At 40.6% G+C, this 16,810-nt stretch overlaps 2 protein-coding genes across 8 annotated transcripts in view; both read right to left on the reverse strand.

Annotated features, from left to right (window-relative positions):
- Positions 1–2,501: 2,501 nt before the first annotated feature.
- Positions 2,502–8,560, reverse strand: otx1 (orthodenticle homeobox 1). The gene is made up of 5 exons (XM_052011165.1): positions 8,515–8,560; positions 8,268–8,338; positions 5,993–6,191; positions 5,572–5,723; positions 2,502–4,143 (listed from the first exon to the last, which is right to left on the reverse strand). Exons 3-5 carry the CDS (start codon positions 6,087–6,089, stop codon positions 3,427–3,429), a joined length of 966 nt encoding a protein of 321 aa, XP_051867125.1. The 5' UTR covers positions 6,090–6,191; positions 8,268–8,338; positions 8,515–8,560; the 3' UTR covers positions 2,502–3,426.
- Positions 8,561–12,635: 4,075 nt separating this feature from the next.
- Positions 12,636–16,810, reverse strand: part of ehbp1 (EH domain binding protein 1) — a 315,890-nt gene continuing 311,715 nt past the window's right edge. For all 7 annotated transcript variants that reach the window (XM_052011163.1, XM_052011159.1, XM_052011160.1 and 4 more), the window contains 2 exons: positions 14,983–15,097; positions 12,636–14,729 (listed from right to left, as the gene is read on the reverse strand). In XM_052011163.1, the coding sequence (XP_051867123.1) occupies positions 14,639–14,729; positions 14,983–15,097 (206 nt within the window). In that variant the 3' untranslated portion in view covers positions 12,636–14,638. The remainder of the gene's footprint in view (positions 14,730–14,982; positions 15,098–16,810) is intronic.

Below are 16,810 nucleotides of genomic sequence, written 5' to 3' on the forward strand. Positions count from 1 at the left end.
AAGAACATCTTTGTTCCAACTATGCAGTCGAAGTGATAACTATACAACGAAAAGTACGTCAAAACAAGTTACTTCTTGTGGTCAGATACACGGTAGTTTTAAAATATTGGAAACAAAACTGACAACTGACTCCATCCACCGGCACGAAGGATCTTGCGTGGGTTTAAGTATTCAATCGCTTAGAAAAATACCAAACTGCATTTGAGACACCAAACTGTTTTGCCTGCGGATAATAACAGCTAGTGACCAAGTGACAGAGAACTAAAACCCTCGAAGTGTAATTTGTTCTGTTACTTTTCAAAAGGATAACTTCTGCATTTCATAAGAAATCAAAATGTTAGCTGTGAAACTACATTTTGTTCAACACAAGATTCCATGCACAAACATTACAACGGTTTCCAAGTTTCACTCCTGCAGCCCAGGAATGTCTTGAGTATTTTGATCCAAGTTTTGTACATGGAGGATTATGGAACTTATTCATTAGACAAAACTGGCAACTATTCTGACAAATAATCATTCATGCATTAAAGTTGGACATGTACTGGACTGAATATGTTACAAACCCAGAGAAAATGCATTTTTAAACCTTGAAAATTAAACCATGTCCTAATATACTCTTGGCTAATGCAAGAATGTAATGAAGCTGCTGAATAAAGTAAACCAGTTTTATTTTGTCAGACGTCTAAATTAACCCTAAAATAGAAACTGAAAGTGACCAGTTTAACTGTTATTTCAAGATTGCAAAGGGAACATTATTTAACACAATGGAGAAATAAACCACTTCCCCTCCTGCATTAAGACCAATTAGAATATTGCATAAAACATAGGGAAAAGTTTTAAGCAGAGAAATCTGCTTAAATTATTGCACGTACTTCAAATTCAGTAACGCAATACTGAAAATGAACACTAAAATCTTTTGATTATTGCCAACAGTTTGATATATGATGCAAGAAATTTTACATCAGGTTTACAAGCATTCTTGGAAACAAATCATTTTTAATGTCCAAACAATTGCTCTGCTCAAAGTTCATGCAGTCAACGTGACCCCCTCTTTGTGGTTACTCGGCTTCAGTTGGCAGATTAAGAAGTTTCTTTGACAGATACTGACTGTGTGATGTACTGAAATGCTGGAGGGGAGGGGGGGGGGGGGAACAAGAAACTTGAAAATCTTTACTCTTGAAATCTATTACATGGCAGTTGCTGGCAATATCAAATGAAGTATTAAAATCACACTTTGAACAGTCAGTGCTATTGTTTGTCATAAGTACACTGGAGTTCTTCAAATAATGGACAAGATTTAGCCCTCTAAACATTGATTCAATTACTATAAAAGGAGATCTAAACTATATACCAATCACCTAAGAGGATTTATACATTTTCAAAATTACACGGGTATAGCCTAAGTAAATTGGTACCCTAGATGTTGTGTGTAATTTCGGCACTGTATTCCTGTGCACCAAAAGCCATTTAAATCAATACTCATTTGGCTGTAGTTTATTTTAATCCAAACAGCAACAGAAAAGCAGATTCTGAATACTGACATGATCAAACACAAACGCGAAGCACACTTTTAAAGTCAAGCCAATGTGACCATAAACCCAGAGAACACACTTTAGGCAAGCAAATGCTTCATCCGAGCATTAGATATCGATGTTTTGTTGTTTAAGTTATGGTCTTACTGTAATAAACTTTCTGACAACCCAAATTAAATTGGATTACAAGAGCAAATTTAAAATCGCTTACCGATCCGATTTAATCCTCCCGTTCCCCCACTAAAACGAAACCTTCCTTTGATACTAACTATCCCCCACGTGACTCACCAACAATCCGTGAAAGAAAAGCCTTTAAAAGCAGATAACTTCACAACCAACTTCTGGACATTCTTCCCCTTACCGAAAAGCTACCTTGGCCGTATGTAAACGTCCGTCCTCCGCGTTACCTCTCATCGTCACTTAAATTATAAAAGGAACTAATGTTTTAAACTTCACTCGCGAAATCCGAAGTATCTCCGCAAATCGTTTCTAACGCGTTGCCTCGAGGTAAACTCAATTGGTTCAAAGACCTATACGCTGCAATCGCTGCAAAACTGGAGAGAAGGGATGTGCATTTGAACACTTAATTATCTACCCACAGTTTCTTTTAACGTGGTTAATCAATTTTCGTTGTTTTATTCAGATCACATTACAACAGTTCCTTCATAAAGCGGTTGTGAAATAGGGTCTGAAATCCAAATGGATCCAATAGCTAACACATCAGGTGCCGAAGCTTCGAAAACTATAGAGCCTCCAAGTTAATCTGTGTGGTGTTTCGCCTAAAGCCAATCGACGGATCTTTACTTGAAGCGTCGTTAAAGCGATGTTTTATTGTTTTTTTTAAAAAAATAGATTTGCCTATTTAATGTTACTTGGACAACTTTTAAAATTGCGAGACATGGGGGGGGGGGAAGGAGAGAGAAGAGAAGAAAGAGAGGAAATCTGTGCGCGACAAAAACAAGGCGCGTTGGTTATATTCCAAAACGGTTTAAAAACGATATAAAATTTGAATTTTCCCATGAAATTAACCATTTGAAGATAAAAACAGCAAGCACGCAGACACGGGGTTCTCCTCAATTGAATTTAATTATATATATAATGTATATAACGGCGGTGCCTTAAATACTTTGAACACTGCATTTGATAGGAAAGATCGAATTCGCAAAATAACCTCATTTAGCAAAAAAAATCAGCGCGAACATAATTTACACAAATGTGCAAGTGCTATCCCCTATCCGAATTGGTATTTCCACTACAACACTAGCTACACAATATACTTTCGTTTATCGAAAAGTGGATTAGATCCAAGCCCTCGGGATGGTATGACAACAACATTCACCATACTCTTATCACACGTGGCAAAAAACGCAAAGTAACCCAGGTAGAATTCGTTTTATTTCGAGTCTTGTTAAATTTTAACGAATTCACTTAGCTAAAAGGTCACTGCAACTGCCCAATGTTTTTTTAAATATACACAGGACAGCTGCTCAATACAGATACCGACGAGATCAGCGTTAATAGAACGAAATCACTAGATTTAAGTACAGCAAGCCGCCGGACATTTAGTTGAATACACTTTATTGGAAATTTGTGAGCAGGCTTGGGTTGTACAGTAATGCTGCAAGTTTGTGCCCTGGAGTATGACAATGAGGTTGTTTTCTTTACTTGATGCTTTATAAAGTCGAAACACATACATCAGCACTCAATATCCAATTAAAAATAGACACGACGTTGATTGTCAATTAAAAGATGGTCTGAATGGAACTAAAATCAGTCTTAGCAAAACAGTTTCAGACACCTGCTTCCATCGCAACAGGAGAAAGCAACAAGTTTTTTTTAAATTGTTTTGCAGATAAAAACACTCAGATCTGGTGCATTAATGTCGACCCCAATTTCATAAGACTTGAAATTTCCAGGAGGCGGTCTGGTCTTTGTAATCCAAACAGTCCGTTGTGTTGAAGTTGAGTTTCCAGGACGGCGTCTGGTCTTTGTAATCCAAGCAATCGGGCGAGTTGAAGGCCAGTCCGGCGCCCGCGTAGCCCTGGTGAGGGTGGTGGTGGTGGTGGTGATGGTGAGCCGCGCTCTGACCGATGTGATGCCCGGACATGGACGAGGTGCTCATGGGGCTGAGGGCGGTGCCGTGGGCCGACAGCTGGTGGTGGGGGTGGTGAGGGTGATGCGAATGCATGGGCGCCAGGTACGAGCTGCAATCCACGCCGCCGAAGTAGGAGGAAGAAGGCGGGTAGCCCTGGGTGTAGCCGCCGCTTTGACCGTACGCCACCGGGTAGGCGCTGGAGGTCGACGAGGAGGAGCAGCGTTGCATGCAGGAGGCGCTGGCGGCCAGGGGTTCCCCCACTGCAGCCCCGGGGGAGATGGAGGCCGGGCTCCAGATGGAGGCGGGCGGGTTGAGCACGGAGGTTGGTCCGCTGCTGGAGTTGCTGGGTCCGCTGCCGGAGGAGCTGGACACGGCGGGCGGGGTGAACTGGCCGCTGCTCTCCGAGCCGCTGCTCTCCCGGGTCGGCGACGACTTCTTCTTGGCCGGCCGGGCTTTGGCGCTGCCCCCGTTCTGCTGCTGCTGGCGGCACTTGGCTCGGCGATTTTTAAACCACACCTGCAGTCACACCGGCCAGAAAACACGTTATTCCTATCGGGGCTAAATTTAAGATTGGGGTGAAGCTCCCGTCCATCCTTCCCGCCCCCACAAATGGTTCGTCTACCCACTGCCAACGGCCTGGGCCGTTCTCCAAAGCACATTGCTTCGGTTTTGACTGGGGTTGGATCAAGCAGCAGTGAAACTCTTCGGAGTGGCCCGTGGAGTGGAGTAAGGGAAACCAGGGTTCCCTCCCCAGACTTTCTTGGGTTGGTTTACCAGGATTGTTAACTTGAATCAAAGTGAAGGGAACATATGGGTTTTAATCTCCTTAAAAGATTGTGCAAGGGAATGCAATCCAATCGCTATTCAGAAATGTCGCGATCCCTTTATATTGTCTATTGTGACAGACACGCAGGGAGTACCAATACTTAGCATCACATTTCCCCCAAACAGCTACATCTTCGCGGGGAATTTAAGTTCACGAAAGAATGGGTTATTTCAGCCGAAGAGTTTATAGTTACCATACAACACTTGTGGATAATATCTACACTAGTTTTAAAGTGCAGAATTCCGAGTCTCCTGTTCTGCGATCGATGCTGATACCGATAACTTTGCGATCAAAAGCCCCTACCCCCACAAACTCATTCTGCAGTGATTTGGTTTTAATTGTACAGTCAAACTTCATTTACAACTGCGGATGTGCAATCTGGTTAACGACGCTTTCAGAAGCGACATTATTCGGAGAGGGGCATCGAGTGACTTTGGAAATTCTGCCGCCATGAAAACCCGGAAGTTTAAATTAATAGTCGGTGGGGACTTAAAATAATGCAACTATCAGATACACCTGCAGGAAGCTTTGTTGTGCAAACACGTTACATGACAGCGATGGGATTTAGTAGTTTTAAAAGCGTTTCCAACCACAAAAGGTCCAAGTGCTTAACAAGCAACCGTTTCAAATGAAATCCAATCACAAGGTAGTTTACATCAGTTGAGGTTCAAAGTTAATCTGTACTAGATATTATTGCAATTTGAAACACGACCTTCATTTCTCAATTTCCAATACTGACGAGTGTTACTATGAAAAAAAAATCACCAAATGCCAGAAACATTGTCCAATAAAACCAAAGCGAAACCCTGGCATAGCGACCAGTTTAATCTTTTGAGCCGGTTTAACCCGCGGCGGTTCCGCTAGGGGCCGCTCAGGGCTTCACAGTTTAGAGGAACAGCAAAACATTTGCATATTTAAACTAGTTTATGGAAACTTCAAGTCTCTGCAAAACGGTGAGATCGTTTAAAAGTGACGCCGTGGCGATTACTGACTGCCTATTTTGCATTTTCCCGACTGAGAAACTACTAGAATCACGACTGGGAAACTCACCAACATTACACATTCGCTGCCTCACATCGGCGCTGCAAGAAATGTAGCGCAAGTGTCCCAACCCTTACCTGGACTCTTGATTCAGGCAGGTTAATTTTTAATGCCACTTCTTCTCTCATGAAGATGTCGGGGTATCGAGTTTTAGCAAAGAGCGACTCCAACACGTCCAGCTGCGAGCGAGTGAAGGTGGTGCGTTCCCGTCTCTGCTTCCTCGGTGTCGCTACAAGTGGTGAGAATAAATGGCAAGTCTAACCTTCCAGACCAATTCAAAATGGCACTGGCTTCCCCAACAAGTCGCCATTCCCCATATATGGGCAAGGATTATCCAATTTAAACCCAGCAAAACGCCTGCATATTAAGGGTGCGATTCAATCCCCAAAATATAATTAATCCCAGCACAATTTACAACATCCGATGAGATGTTCTGCTTCGTTAACACAATTCTTGACATGAACATTTTCACATTTTGGAACGGCCCGCTGCCCCTACCTGGGTATCCGACGGACGTGTGCAGCAAATCCATTCCTGGTGCGCTTAAACTGAGCCCGTTCATGCCGTAGGGAGGCTGTTTGAGGTATGACATCATGCTAAAAACTGTGCCGTTTGGTCTCCAAATCTTCAAAACTTAATTTAGTTTGCTGTAGTGGAGATGCTTCCCAAACCTGATCCTGACCAGCTTTACCGTTCGCTGGAGAGAAAATAAAAAAAAGTGACCTTTTTAAAAAAAAAGCTTCCTTTTCTCGGGGCCGGTTCTCCTCACAGGACGGAATCGGGAGAGTTAACACACATGTTGCATTCGTTTCGAAATTATGAATGGTCCCAAGTACAGGCGGATATAACATGGCAATTTAATGGTTTGAAATAGTGTTTTTGCTGGAAATCACGAATTATATCGAAATATCATTGCTGATTCAAAGCAAACAACCCGCTGTATTGTGATCTACCCGGAAATTACTTTTGAAATTATCTTTGCACGTTCCTCAACTTAAAACACTTTGGAACTGAAGCTGCTAATTTTTTTAATTGGTCGGGCCTCAGATTATAGCAAACAGGAGGTGGGTTATTTATTTATTACCGGCTACTTTGGGAGAGTAAAAGTGACCAAAAGATTATTCAATCCAAAATGGCGGGACAGCAACAGGGGCTTTCATTTTCCGCAAAAGGCGACATGGAATTTGCGGTTAACGAGATTTCATTAAGTTGCTCCGACACAATGCCCACACTCACGTCTACTGAGGCAGGTAATGGAAATTGCTACAGTACGTTTTAAATCCAAAATAGTGCGATTGTTGAAAGCTACCAAATTCTGTTTGGCTGGTCAAAGTTCCTTGCGCCTCAAAAATTATTTTTAAAAAAATCAGCTCAATTGACTTAATGTTTAGGGAAAGCTACAGTCTATGAAAGGCAGCAAGCCCAACAGTGCAGCCGCCAACTTGCTCCACTAGCATAACTTCTTGGACCCGAATCTTCTCCACAAAATCATTTGTCGTTATGTCTAGTGATTAAAGGAATCGTTCATGTGATTAAGAATTCATTATTGTGAATGTGTCCTGATGAACTAATGAGATAATCCTACGGGCGCACGTTCCTTAATTATAGACACTTGTTCGATGGATTTGCCTAATACTTCAGTACCTGATATTCTTAAAACTTAATTAAAAAGGAAAGTCATTTTAGTAAAGACATAACTGACGTTTCTAATTATACGTGGAGAAGGGAAATTAAAGTGACTAATTAAACTAGAGAAACATAAATTTGACAAAAGTTGCAATTGATAAGTTTGTCATGAAGTTTCTATAAATACATTCTAGTCAGCTTTTCTCGAGAGAACTGGATACACATCTCAGCTCATTTAAAGGCGATCACTGTATACAAAGTCAATTACAACACCCTTAGGGAAAATAAAATCAAAAATAAATAAAAATACTGCTTCAAGCAGTGATGGAATTGTTGATTTCGATTTCACTGATTAAACTGACTCTTTTTGCAACAAATGAACTAAATACTGAACCGCGTTGACTCTGTTTTTAAATAGTGTTACTCACATCCTAAACATATACAATAGAACATAACGTCTGCAAACAAAATTCGTTTCCCTCTCACCACCCCCAAAAGGGTTTCCAATTAAAGAAACAATTAGATCAATCTGAATATTCAGTGTGGGCATTTTAATCGAATACACTCAAAACCTGTAACGATAAAATCAGAGTACTTGCAGAGAAAATTAACCGGCAGCTAAAATTACAGCTATTCGCAAACATGGTCCTAAACCAAATTTTCACCTCCACGGGACCCAGATAAAACCGTGCTCTCATTTAAAAGGCGATAGCTGTGTGCAAATTAAGTCAATTACAATTTAGATTAGACCTCGGGGGAGTCAATTTGAAGGGAAACCTTATCAGCAAAATAAATTAACAAAAACCGAAAACACGCCTCTCCAATTAGCCAATAAGTGGATTCAAGGCTTTTATTCGACCCTCGGATACTGCAATTGTAAAATTTCCGAGAGGAAAAAAAATGAAGTTATAAGATTTACATACTTTGGACACAGCTGACTGAGTTGTATCGCATTAAGCAGCATAATACAAAACCCTAATAGTTAAACCCCAACTACACGGAAACTATTGTATTTGAGAAATAATCCACAACAGCGTGCATTTAATTTTAACTAAGGCAAACTCTGATAAACCTCCTCGACTCTCAGTTTTAACTTATTTGGTGCCAATGAATCGCTCTCAGCGAGGACAGCCGGTCTCTCACTCACCTGCGTGGCCTGCTTTTGCACGGTGGGACACGGGTAAAATCACTAAGTGAAGACGGGGCCACTTGGCTGGTCTGCAACAAAACATGACACAAGGTTAAGCTGGAGAGGACGGGCCAGGGGAAAGCGCCCCTCCAAGATTAAAGTCAGCAGGAAAGTCAGAAACTTGGACCCGCTTGATGGAATCAAGCGTGACGCGGGTGAAATGAGTTAAGAGCGAAAGTAAGTTACAGAGGCTGAGTGTTTGCACCTGGCTGTTCGCTGGCGCTGTAAATGGAGATTGATCACCGCGCCCCGGCCCAGCCTTCTCTATGTGAGCGCAAGCCTGGCGGAACCACCTGACGTGGCGCGGCACCTGACCAATCACTTGCCGCTCTGCCCATGAATGGCAGCGCGTCGCCTGGTGACGCCGACGTACTACTTTCCCGGAGGCGTAATACATTATTTCTGGAGCTTGGTAAAAGGGTTACTTGAAATTGGTCAACACACCCCTTCCTAGCAGGAAAAGTCTCCCAAATCCCAATTTCCATGCTCCTGACTGAATTATTAAGGATATTGCCGATCGGTTGTTAAATGCAGCGGCTGTTTATTGTTGCTAGAAATCCTGGCAGTGAAACGAGCGCTGTGATATGTAACTGAAAAGTTTAGAGTACATGGAGGGAATGCTTTGTTAGTTCATATCTGCCTTCTACCCAGCCAGCAGTTCTATTCATCCAGCGAAATTTTTTTGAATTAATGTAAACATAGAGATATTGGACTGAGCGGGAAAATAATCTGTTTAAATAAATCAATTTAAATCGCAAAATATGTACTTTTCGTTATGAAATTTATATTGTAAGACATGGCAAAAAGTCAATACATGAATGTCTGTTGAGATATCTGCATTATGGAAGCTCTTCTTGTGTGCATTAAATATTTCTTAAGACTGAATTATAAACATGCTTAAGTTTAAACGAATGTTATACACAAATAATTATCTGTTCTTTTTAAAGGTACAACTCTTTACAATCTTTAAAAGCACCCGGTATTAAACATGTTTTGATTCCCTTGTCGCGAAGTTCGAGTCGTACTTGCAAAATAATTACGGACAGAAATATGTGTTGAGTTTTTTTTTGGTTTTGTTTGAAATTGCACGTTCTCATGAATATTGATGACGGCCTAATCCCCACTTAGAATTACATTTCGGAATAGTCAGTGTAAAGTTTAATGGGACTGCCTTTAATCGAAATCTCAAAAGAAAAAATACGCCATCGCGGAAAATAAATGATTTGGACAAGTACCGTCGGTGGCTGGGTATCAAAGAAACCACTTTCCAAGCGTCACTTTTCTTTAGTGAACAAATAAAATACGGTAACAGAATATCATGGAGGGCACAGTGTTTCCTTAACTGTTTTTGAAAGGTTCGGTGGATTCCTCTGAAGACCTTAATAAGGCTTTGCTCATTCTTTTGTTGTTCCCACAAAATCAACTCATTCTAATTGAAGCGGGAGCTGAAAGCGAGCTAATGTTCAAAGAAACCGGCCGCCAGACGACGAAATTACATTTTTTTACTATATGGAACATCTCATCAAAGGGAGGTTTACAAGACTTTCCCTATAGCTCACTAAAGTCATCGACACGAGCATCTTTTACAACAAAAGGTTGGCGGTCAATTCAACCCCAACTCACCAATAAATGCGCTTTTCAAGAAGTTTTTTTCGGCTTGGTTTTTTTCCCCTGCTGTATTTGAAAAGTGAAAACTTCAAGGAAGATAATTTTACATTGAAGCGGACAATTTCCATGATAATAAGATTTCGTTACCATGAGCAAGAAAGATGCAACCAATCATTCGAAATAATTAGAAATTGTTCGGGATTAACATTAACATCGTTGAACGTTTAAAAAATGCTAATGCCTTTGGAAAAATATAAGATCACATGGCCATTGTTAATTTATCATGCATATAGACTGCACAGTTTTGGGCTGTGTTGCTATTGTTCATACATGATTATGAGTCTATTGTTATCGTTATTGATAACAAGGTTATATTTTCCTGTGATATTGGCGGAAACTGTTGTGCTAATTATCTATTTTTTTCAAATTCGTGACATTACCACTATATGGAAACAATCGGGAATACGACTGCTCAGCTTTGCTATTTGGATAATATTTTAAGATATATTTTTTGTAAATGTCCAAAGTTTTTACATTGCAATGAGCTAATAAAACATAATGCTAATTTGGTCGAGCGTACCCCCATAGCAATACCAAGGATTTACTGGCTGTTTTTATTCGGTGAAGACTCTGTTTAAGATGAGCCGATCAAGCCTGCGTTAAGTATCAAGGTATCAAGTGGCACTAACCTTTGTAATAAGAGTATTTGTCTAATCCGAAATTGCAGTCGAATTTTCTTAAAGCCGAGACGAAAGGCTTGGATTGGGGCAGGGGGAGTGAGAAAAGTTTTGTCCTTCGTTCCTTCAAAGGTTAAAGTCAGAAGATTGCCGCAGGATTCTGAACACCGCTGATCCTCACACAGACTAAAATAAATAAAATATGGCACTCGGGCGGCAATGCGAGCTGGTTACGGGATAAATTCTCCAGCAGATTGTAACGGCCACACTTGGTTTAATTTGCTTTACACAGGAAAGGAAATCATATCAAGGACTATGTAACTGGCTCCGTGAAAGGGGGATTGGAATCCCAGTGATCAACACCTAGAGCTACATTTAAGCACTTCAAAGAGCCCAGATGTAATAATTCACTGGAGACTTTCCCAATCTCGATCGCGACTAAACCCCTTCATCAGCAACTAATTCAGCAGGTGAAGCACAGAAAAGTTTTCAAACTGCGAGTCTGAACGTTCTTTTAGCCGTTTTGAGAGTGTTTGTACAGTCCACTTGTAACTGGGCATACCCAGAGCTAACAGGTAAGAGCTGAGAATGTACCTACCATTAACTGCAATTTAAAAAAAAACCTTCTTCTAACGATACATTGATTTGGGAAATTTTCCCCAATATAACATTATTTATAATACCTAACTATAGAACTGGAAGCCCTTAAGTATAAATAAATAGCGCCTATCCGATTATTACGTGACGGAGGTAATTACTGAGTTGGCACCGATTTTCTGATGACCCCACGCAGTTTTGAAACATTGTGCACTTTTGCAGACTAACACGGTTTAATGGCTGTTCTGGTTCGGAATATAAACGGTAGTAAAAAAAAATGGAGACTGAGAGGAGACCGAGTTTAATCCGGTGCTAATATGTGGAGTTTTAGTTTTCGGCAAGAGTACAAACCTGCACTGGTAAATACAAAGGGTTCAGACAGTGTTCGTGAATAGATGTCGTTTGCATTTTGTAACCGCCAGCACGCTTTTACTTGGATCGAAATACAAAATTGCTGCTAAATAGTGCACGAGCTGCACTGAAGCCCGAGAGCTGTTCTCGAAAACTTGCCAGCACTAACTGAGAACATAGCAGCAAATTAATGTGAAAGTATTAGGAAGACTGGAGTGGACAATAGCCGTCAAAACTTATTTTCTCTATTTAATCACAGAGAAGGCAGTTGTGATGAGCCTGCTTGCTGGTGTCATTAGTCTAGCTCCTAATCAAGCTATTGCAAAGGCTCTCTGTGTGTAAACAGATGGTCCCTAGAAAATTGTTTTTTTTAATCTCCCTCATAGGAATGAATGGCCTGCATTAACCTAAATTAAAACTATACGATGAACGTGAGCCCGAGGAGGTATACAGTATATTACATATTAAACTTTAGAATAGCATATCCAAGGATTATAAAATGGTCGGTGTATTACACAGATTACGTGTTCAACATAAAAGATCCTGAAACATTTACGTTTCGAGGCTTAACACGTTGCCAATTGAATTGCGGAACTTCAAATAATTTTATACATGGGAGACGTTTGCCGATATAAATGCTGGTGCAATAAGCGCCAGGTTCACATGTGAATGGTATCAAAGTTTCAATTCACAGTGGATCCGGGCACGTAATGCGGAGGGGACGTGAGGGAAGATTACAGTATAATTCAGGAAAGAAAACGCACCCAAGGTTTTAAAATAAACAAATACAAAGTTGTAACCTTCAGCTGGACTGAAAGATAAATTCTTCACAGCAGTCCGATGAGGGGGTAACGTGGTCTAAGTTATCTACAGAATGGATCTTAACAAAAGGGCCAGCTTATGGTTTTTGTTGCAGCAAAAAAAACTTCATTTAAACTTCAGGCTTTAATGCCGCGGTGAGGTCGTGGTTCGCGCTTTTGTTCAATTTCCTGGTCCATATCCATAGCAAGTGTGAATGGAAATAGGTAACCGAGCTATTATCTACCCTCATCAGGAATCGTTTGTTCGGAAATCAGCCATTACCAACAAGATGTGCAAAATATTTTATACCATTTTATTAGCCTTATTTCAAATAAATAATGATTGATATAAAGATAAAGAATAATGTTATGGTGCAATTTAAAATGTTAACACATTAATTGAAATCTATTCAATCAAGATCGATTGCACTTAACATCCAGGGTCTGAAAAGCATAATATAAACCCTTAGTGGTTGCAGTTGAATTGGTTTACCTGTATACTGGCTGAGTGATAGACATCTCATCGGGCCGAGTGAAAAACCGGACGAAAGGCAACTGATTCCAGAGTGTTATTTTTCCGGTGCTGCAAGGAAAGTAGAGCCGCGCTTTTTATCTTTCTTTACCTTCGACCAAAAGTGCATTTTAGATTTGGACCAATGATTTCTTACCCCTCCAATTTTTGATCAAACGTTATTAAATATTCTCACTGCTGAGAGTTGAATGCTCATGAACGAGTTAACAGGAAACTGGGGAAGGAAGAGCGTTATTTACCACGAGAGATTACCAGCAGGAAGCAGCGGGTATTCAGCTTTATCTCTCGTGTAAATCTGCCGATATTTCAGAATGATTGTATTTGTTTATAATTAAATCGAAACCTTGACCTTTACGGACCAAAATGTAATTGCTGATATACAATTGTCAAACTTAAGTTCATTGGTTGGACTAGAATGAAGGACAACGTCAACGTCAGTAACGCATTAGATAGGTCCCATTTAAAGTATATCGTGCTCCAAGTCAGTTATCTCTGCTCCACAGAACAACCACACCTCCACCCCACCTTATATTCAGCGACAATGCTCACCTAAAAATCTCAAACGCACACTATACAGAGGGTTATGGACAGTTGTTGGTATAAAGATTAATCTTTTCCGTTATGAAACACTTAAATGTTCACTTTTTATTGAGGATTCATAATGACCCTGGAATAAATAAACAGAAATATTTCTTCCCACAGACAGCATCGGACCTCAGACTTGCGCAGAAATTTGCACTGAAGGCAATTTTGGGATCCAAGAGAATTGTTTTCCTTTCAGTACAAATAACACCGGCCTCTATTTCAGCAAAAAGCTGGAACTCAAGCAATTATATAGTGCGTTGTTCAGGGTAATAAATACACGCCCCTAAAACATGAGAGGGTCAATTTCACTAATTGGTGCTCGTTTATCAGCCCTTTTAAGAGTTCCAACTAAAACTAGCTTTAGAGAACATCATTTACAACGTGGCCGTTCTGTATAATCTTGCTATTTATATATTTATATAATTGAGATCTCCATCGACTCTATAGCTCAAATGAAACGTTCAACTTCCCAATGAAAACCTTTCATTTTTTGAAATGCAGCAACTAGCAAGCATCAACATTTAGACGTTTACATATTTGTTCTAGAATTTTAAAACGTGAAGCAGCCGAAAAGTTACAATCCAAAGTATTTTGGAAGTACAAAGAAGCTAGCGACAAATCTGTCCAACTTCCACTGGGAAACCTGTGGATTCTGAACTTGCTTCGGCCCAATTCTGCATGACATAATTGCGGTTTAAAACCCACTCCACCTGGAGGATGGTTATTGTTAACCCTCCCAGATCTTCCTTTCTGGGCTATAGTATTCCAAAACTGATTTTAAAAAATCTATTCGAAAGCAAATCAGCCGCAAACTATGTGAAGCAGCGTTAAAACTAAATCTCCGCACTAAAGGAAAAAGTTAACAATCCTGCTACATTTGTAACAATTTTTCCTTTGGTACAGATATTTCCCAACTATATCGGATAAAGATCAAATGACACTGATACAAATAAAACAATTACACTCAGTTTTTTTTACAAAATACAATTTCATAAAAGCAATGAATGCAGCCAAATACACGGACGTACGGCTTTAAGACGATTAAATGCTGTCAACATAAAACAGTACAGAATTTACGACCATACATTTGACATTGTATCATTCAAATGCCATCGCAATGCTTTATTAAAGTATGACGATAAGAGTTCTACGTGAGATAGGTCCACGTTTTGTGTAGTCTCACTGAAGTACACATTTATCTTCTTTCTTGACGATTTTGCCTTTGTTTTGTTCGAGAGTTCGTTCCAAATGTTCATCTTCTTCTTCTGCCCTGGGAACAGAAACAAATTATACAATCAGCAAGCTGGCAAAGTAATCAGCTGGGGCAGGAGGGGTCGTTACATTTGACTTCTGTTTGTTACTTTTTCTAAAAACAAAACAAACTTTATTTCAATTTTCAGAAACGATAATACCTGAAATAACCTGGTATACCGTTACGCAGTCCGTCTGCACATTTAAACTGTGAGAAAAGTTTGAAGCCCGTTTGGACGTCCCGGAGTTTTCTTCGCCAGTGGAATACTCACTGTTTCTCCTGCGCGTCCAAATCTCGGACAAGTGCATCCCGTTTGTTAACCAGAATAACTAGTTCATCCAGCAAAAGCTGTTCGCGCCGCTTCTGTGCTTCCGTTTTTTGCCAATCTGCAAAGAGGTAATAAAATATATTCATTCTCTTTGCTTGCTGAGACAACGTTCTTTTTGAATTTTGCTTAAACTCTAATACCCAAACTCGCAATTGTAAAACGCATGGTATTTATGTGATGGTTGAATCGGAACGCTAAATGCAAGGGTTCATTGACACTCCTCTACCACACATTTCCAACCCGGCACTTTCTTACATTCGAACTTTCCACGTTGATTTAATCGATTTTTCACGAGTTCAATTTAGAGAAAAGAGCGAGCTTTCATTAACAAAGTTATGTTTCAATCACGTTATGCTGATGACATAATGTATTCTTGTTACAGGTTAGAAGGACGAGGTCGGAGGAAGCGAAACTTTCAATGCTATTCGGGCTCGGTAGCTAGAGTGCAAGCAAGCCACGCGCTGTTTTAGCTCTGTGTCCTCTGAGAGGACTTCCCGGCTGTTATCTGTCAGCAGATTGGGGTTTATTAATGTGTGGGTTAAACAGCATTATTGATGTGTGCGGTGGTGATATTTTGACCCTAAAATACCAAATTACATTCCAAATATACAAACCTTTCGAGGTAACCAAATTCTCTGCCCATTACAGACCCTTGCACGGACTGCGTAATATCCGACCAGAGCTACATTCTTGAGCAGGGCGCATTAGGACCGGTTTTCAATTTGCCTTCTGTACATTACAGCCACTTTACGAAAGAAATTAATCATCCGGCGGGGTCAAACGTTATCAATGATATGCTGCAGATTTACCATCCTCCGCCTATCAAGTACAAACTAGATTGCCAAACGTTTATAGTAGATTTAACACATAAAACGAAACACAAAAAGCCCAGAATCTGCACGGCAAAGAAAATCAGAATTTGGATTTAAACACGTTCCCTAAAAACAATTTGAAAAAAGCCTATCAGTCTTTTACGTATTTTGTTCAACTCCAGGTGGATTTAGTACGCATCTATTTAAGGACAACAGAAGCTGCACGCTGAGTCGGGTATTTATTAACACACTGTGACACAGATTTTGGTCAATTCACCCAAATGACAACCAGTTCAATAGACCAATTAATGATGCAGATTTCCTGATTTTCTTTTTCAAAAATATTGTTACGGTTGAGCTTTAATCGAGACTGTTTAAATATTTGTGTTTTAGCAATGCGTTGTTCCTGTCGGTTTGTGGAAAAGGCGGCTGCCGAATTGGCCGGCCGCTGCTGTGTAGAAGGTGGGTTTGGGAGATGAAGCGCTGCTGGCTGAGGAGGTCACGCTGGGCGCCCGCAACAGCAGCTTGTAGCTGTCAATCAGCCGGTGAGCGGTTCCGCCCAGCTCATTAAGAAAGTAAACAATGAAAAAGGACGAGTAGTTGCTGACAGAGATACCTGCACAGACCACAGCCAAGGGAAATCCGACACCAATTTAAATATCCAAAGGTACAAAAGTAACGAAACAACCCGCTCTCTACTTCCCAAACAGAGGGTGCAATCTACTCGGATTTAGCGCCCCACTACTGCCCTAGGCTTTCACGTTAAACTCACACGGCTGTTGCATTCAGATAAATCCAACAATGCACATCAACCGTTACCATGTGAATCTTCATAAGCAACACAAGAATGCGCCATTGCAAACAGCACCACCCCCTCCCATGCAAAATTCACTGAAGACAACAAACAGGCTCAACAGCTCTGAACACGCTTGAGGTTCTTGCGGGACTGCTGCTTAAAA

The sequence above is a fragment of the Pristis pectinata genome, chromosome 3 (assembly GCF_009764475.1).
Source record: "Pristis pectinata isolate sPriPec2 chromosome 3, sPriPec2.1.pri, whole genome shotgun sequence".
Classification (NCBI taxonomy): domain Eukaryota; kingdom Metazoa; phylum Chordata; class Chondrichthyes; order Rhinopristiformes; family Pristidae; genus Pristis; species Pristis pectinata.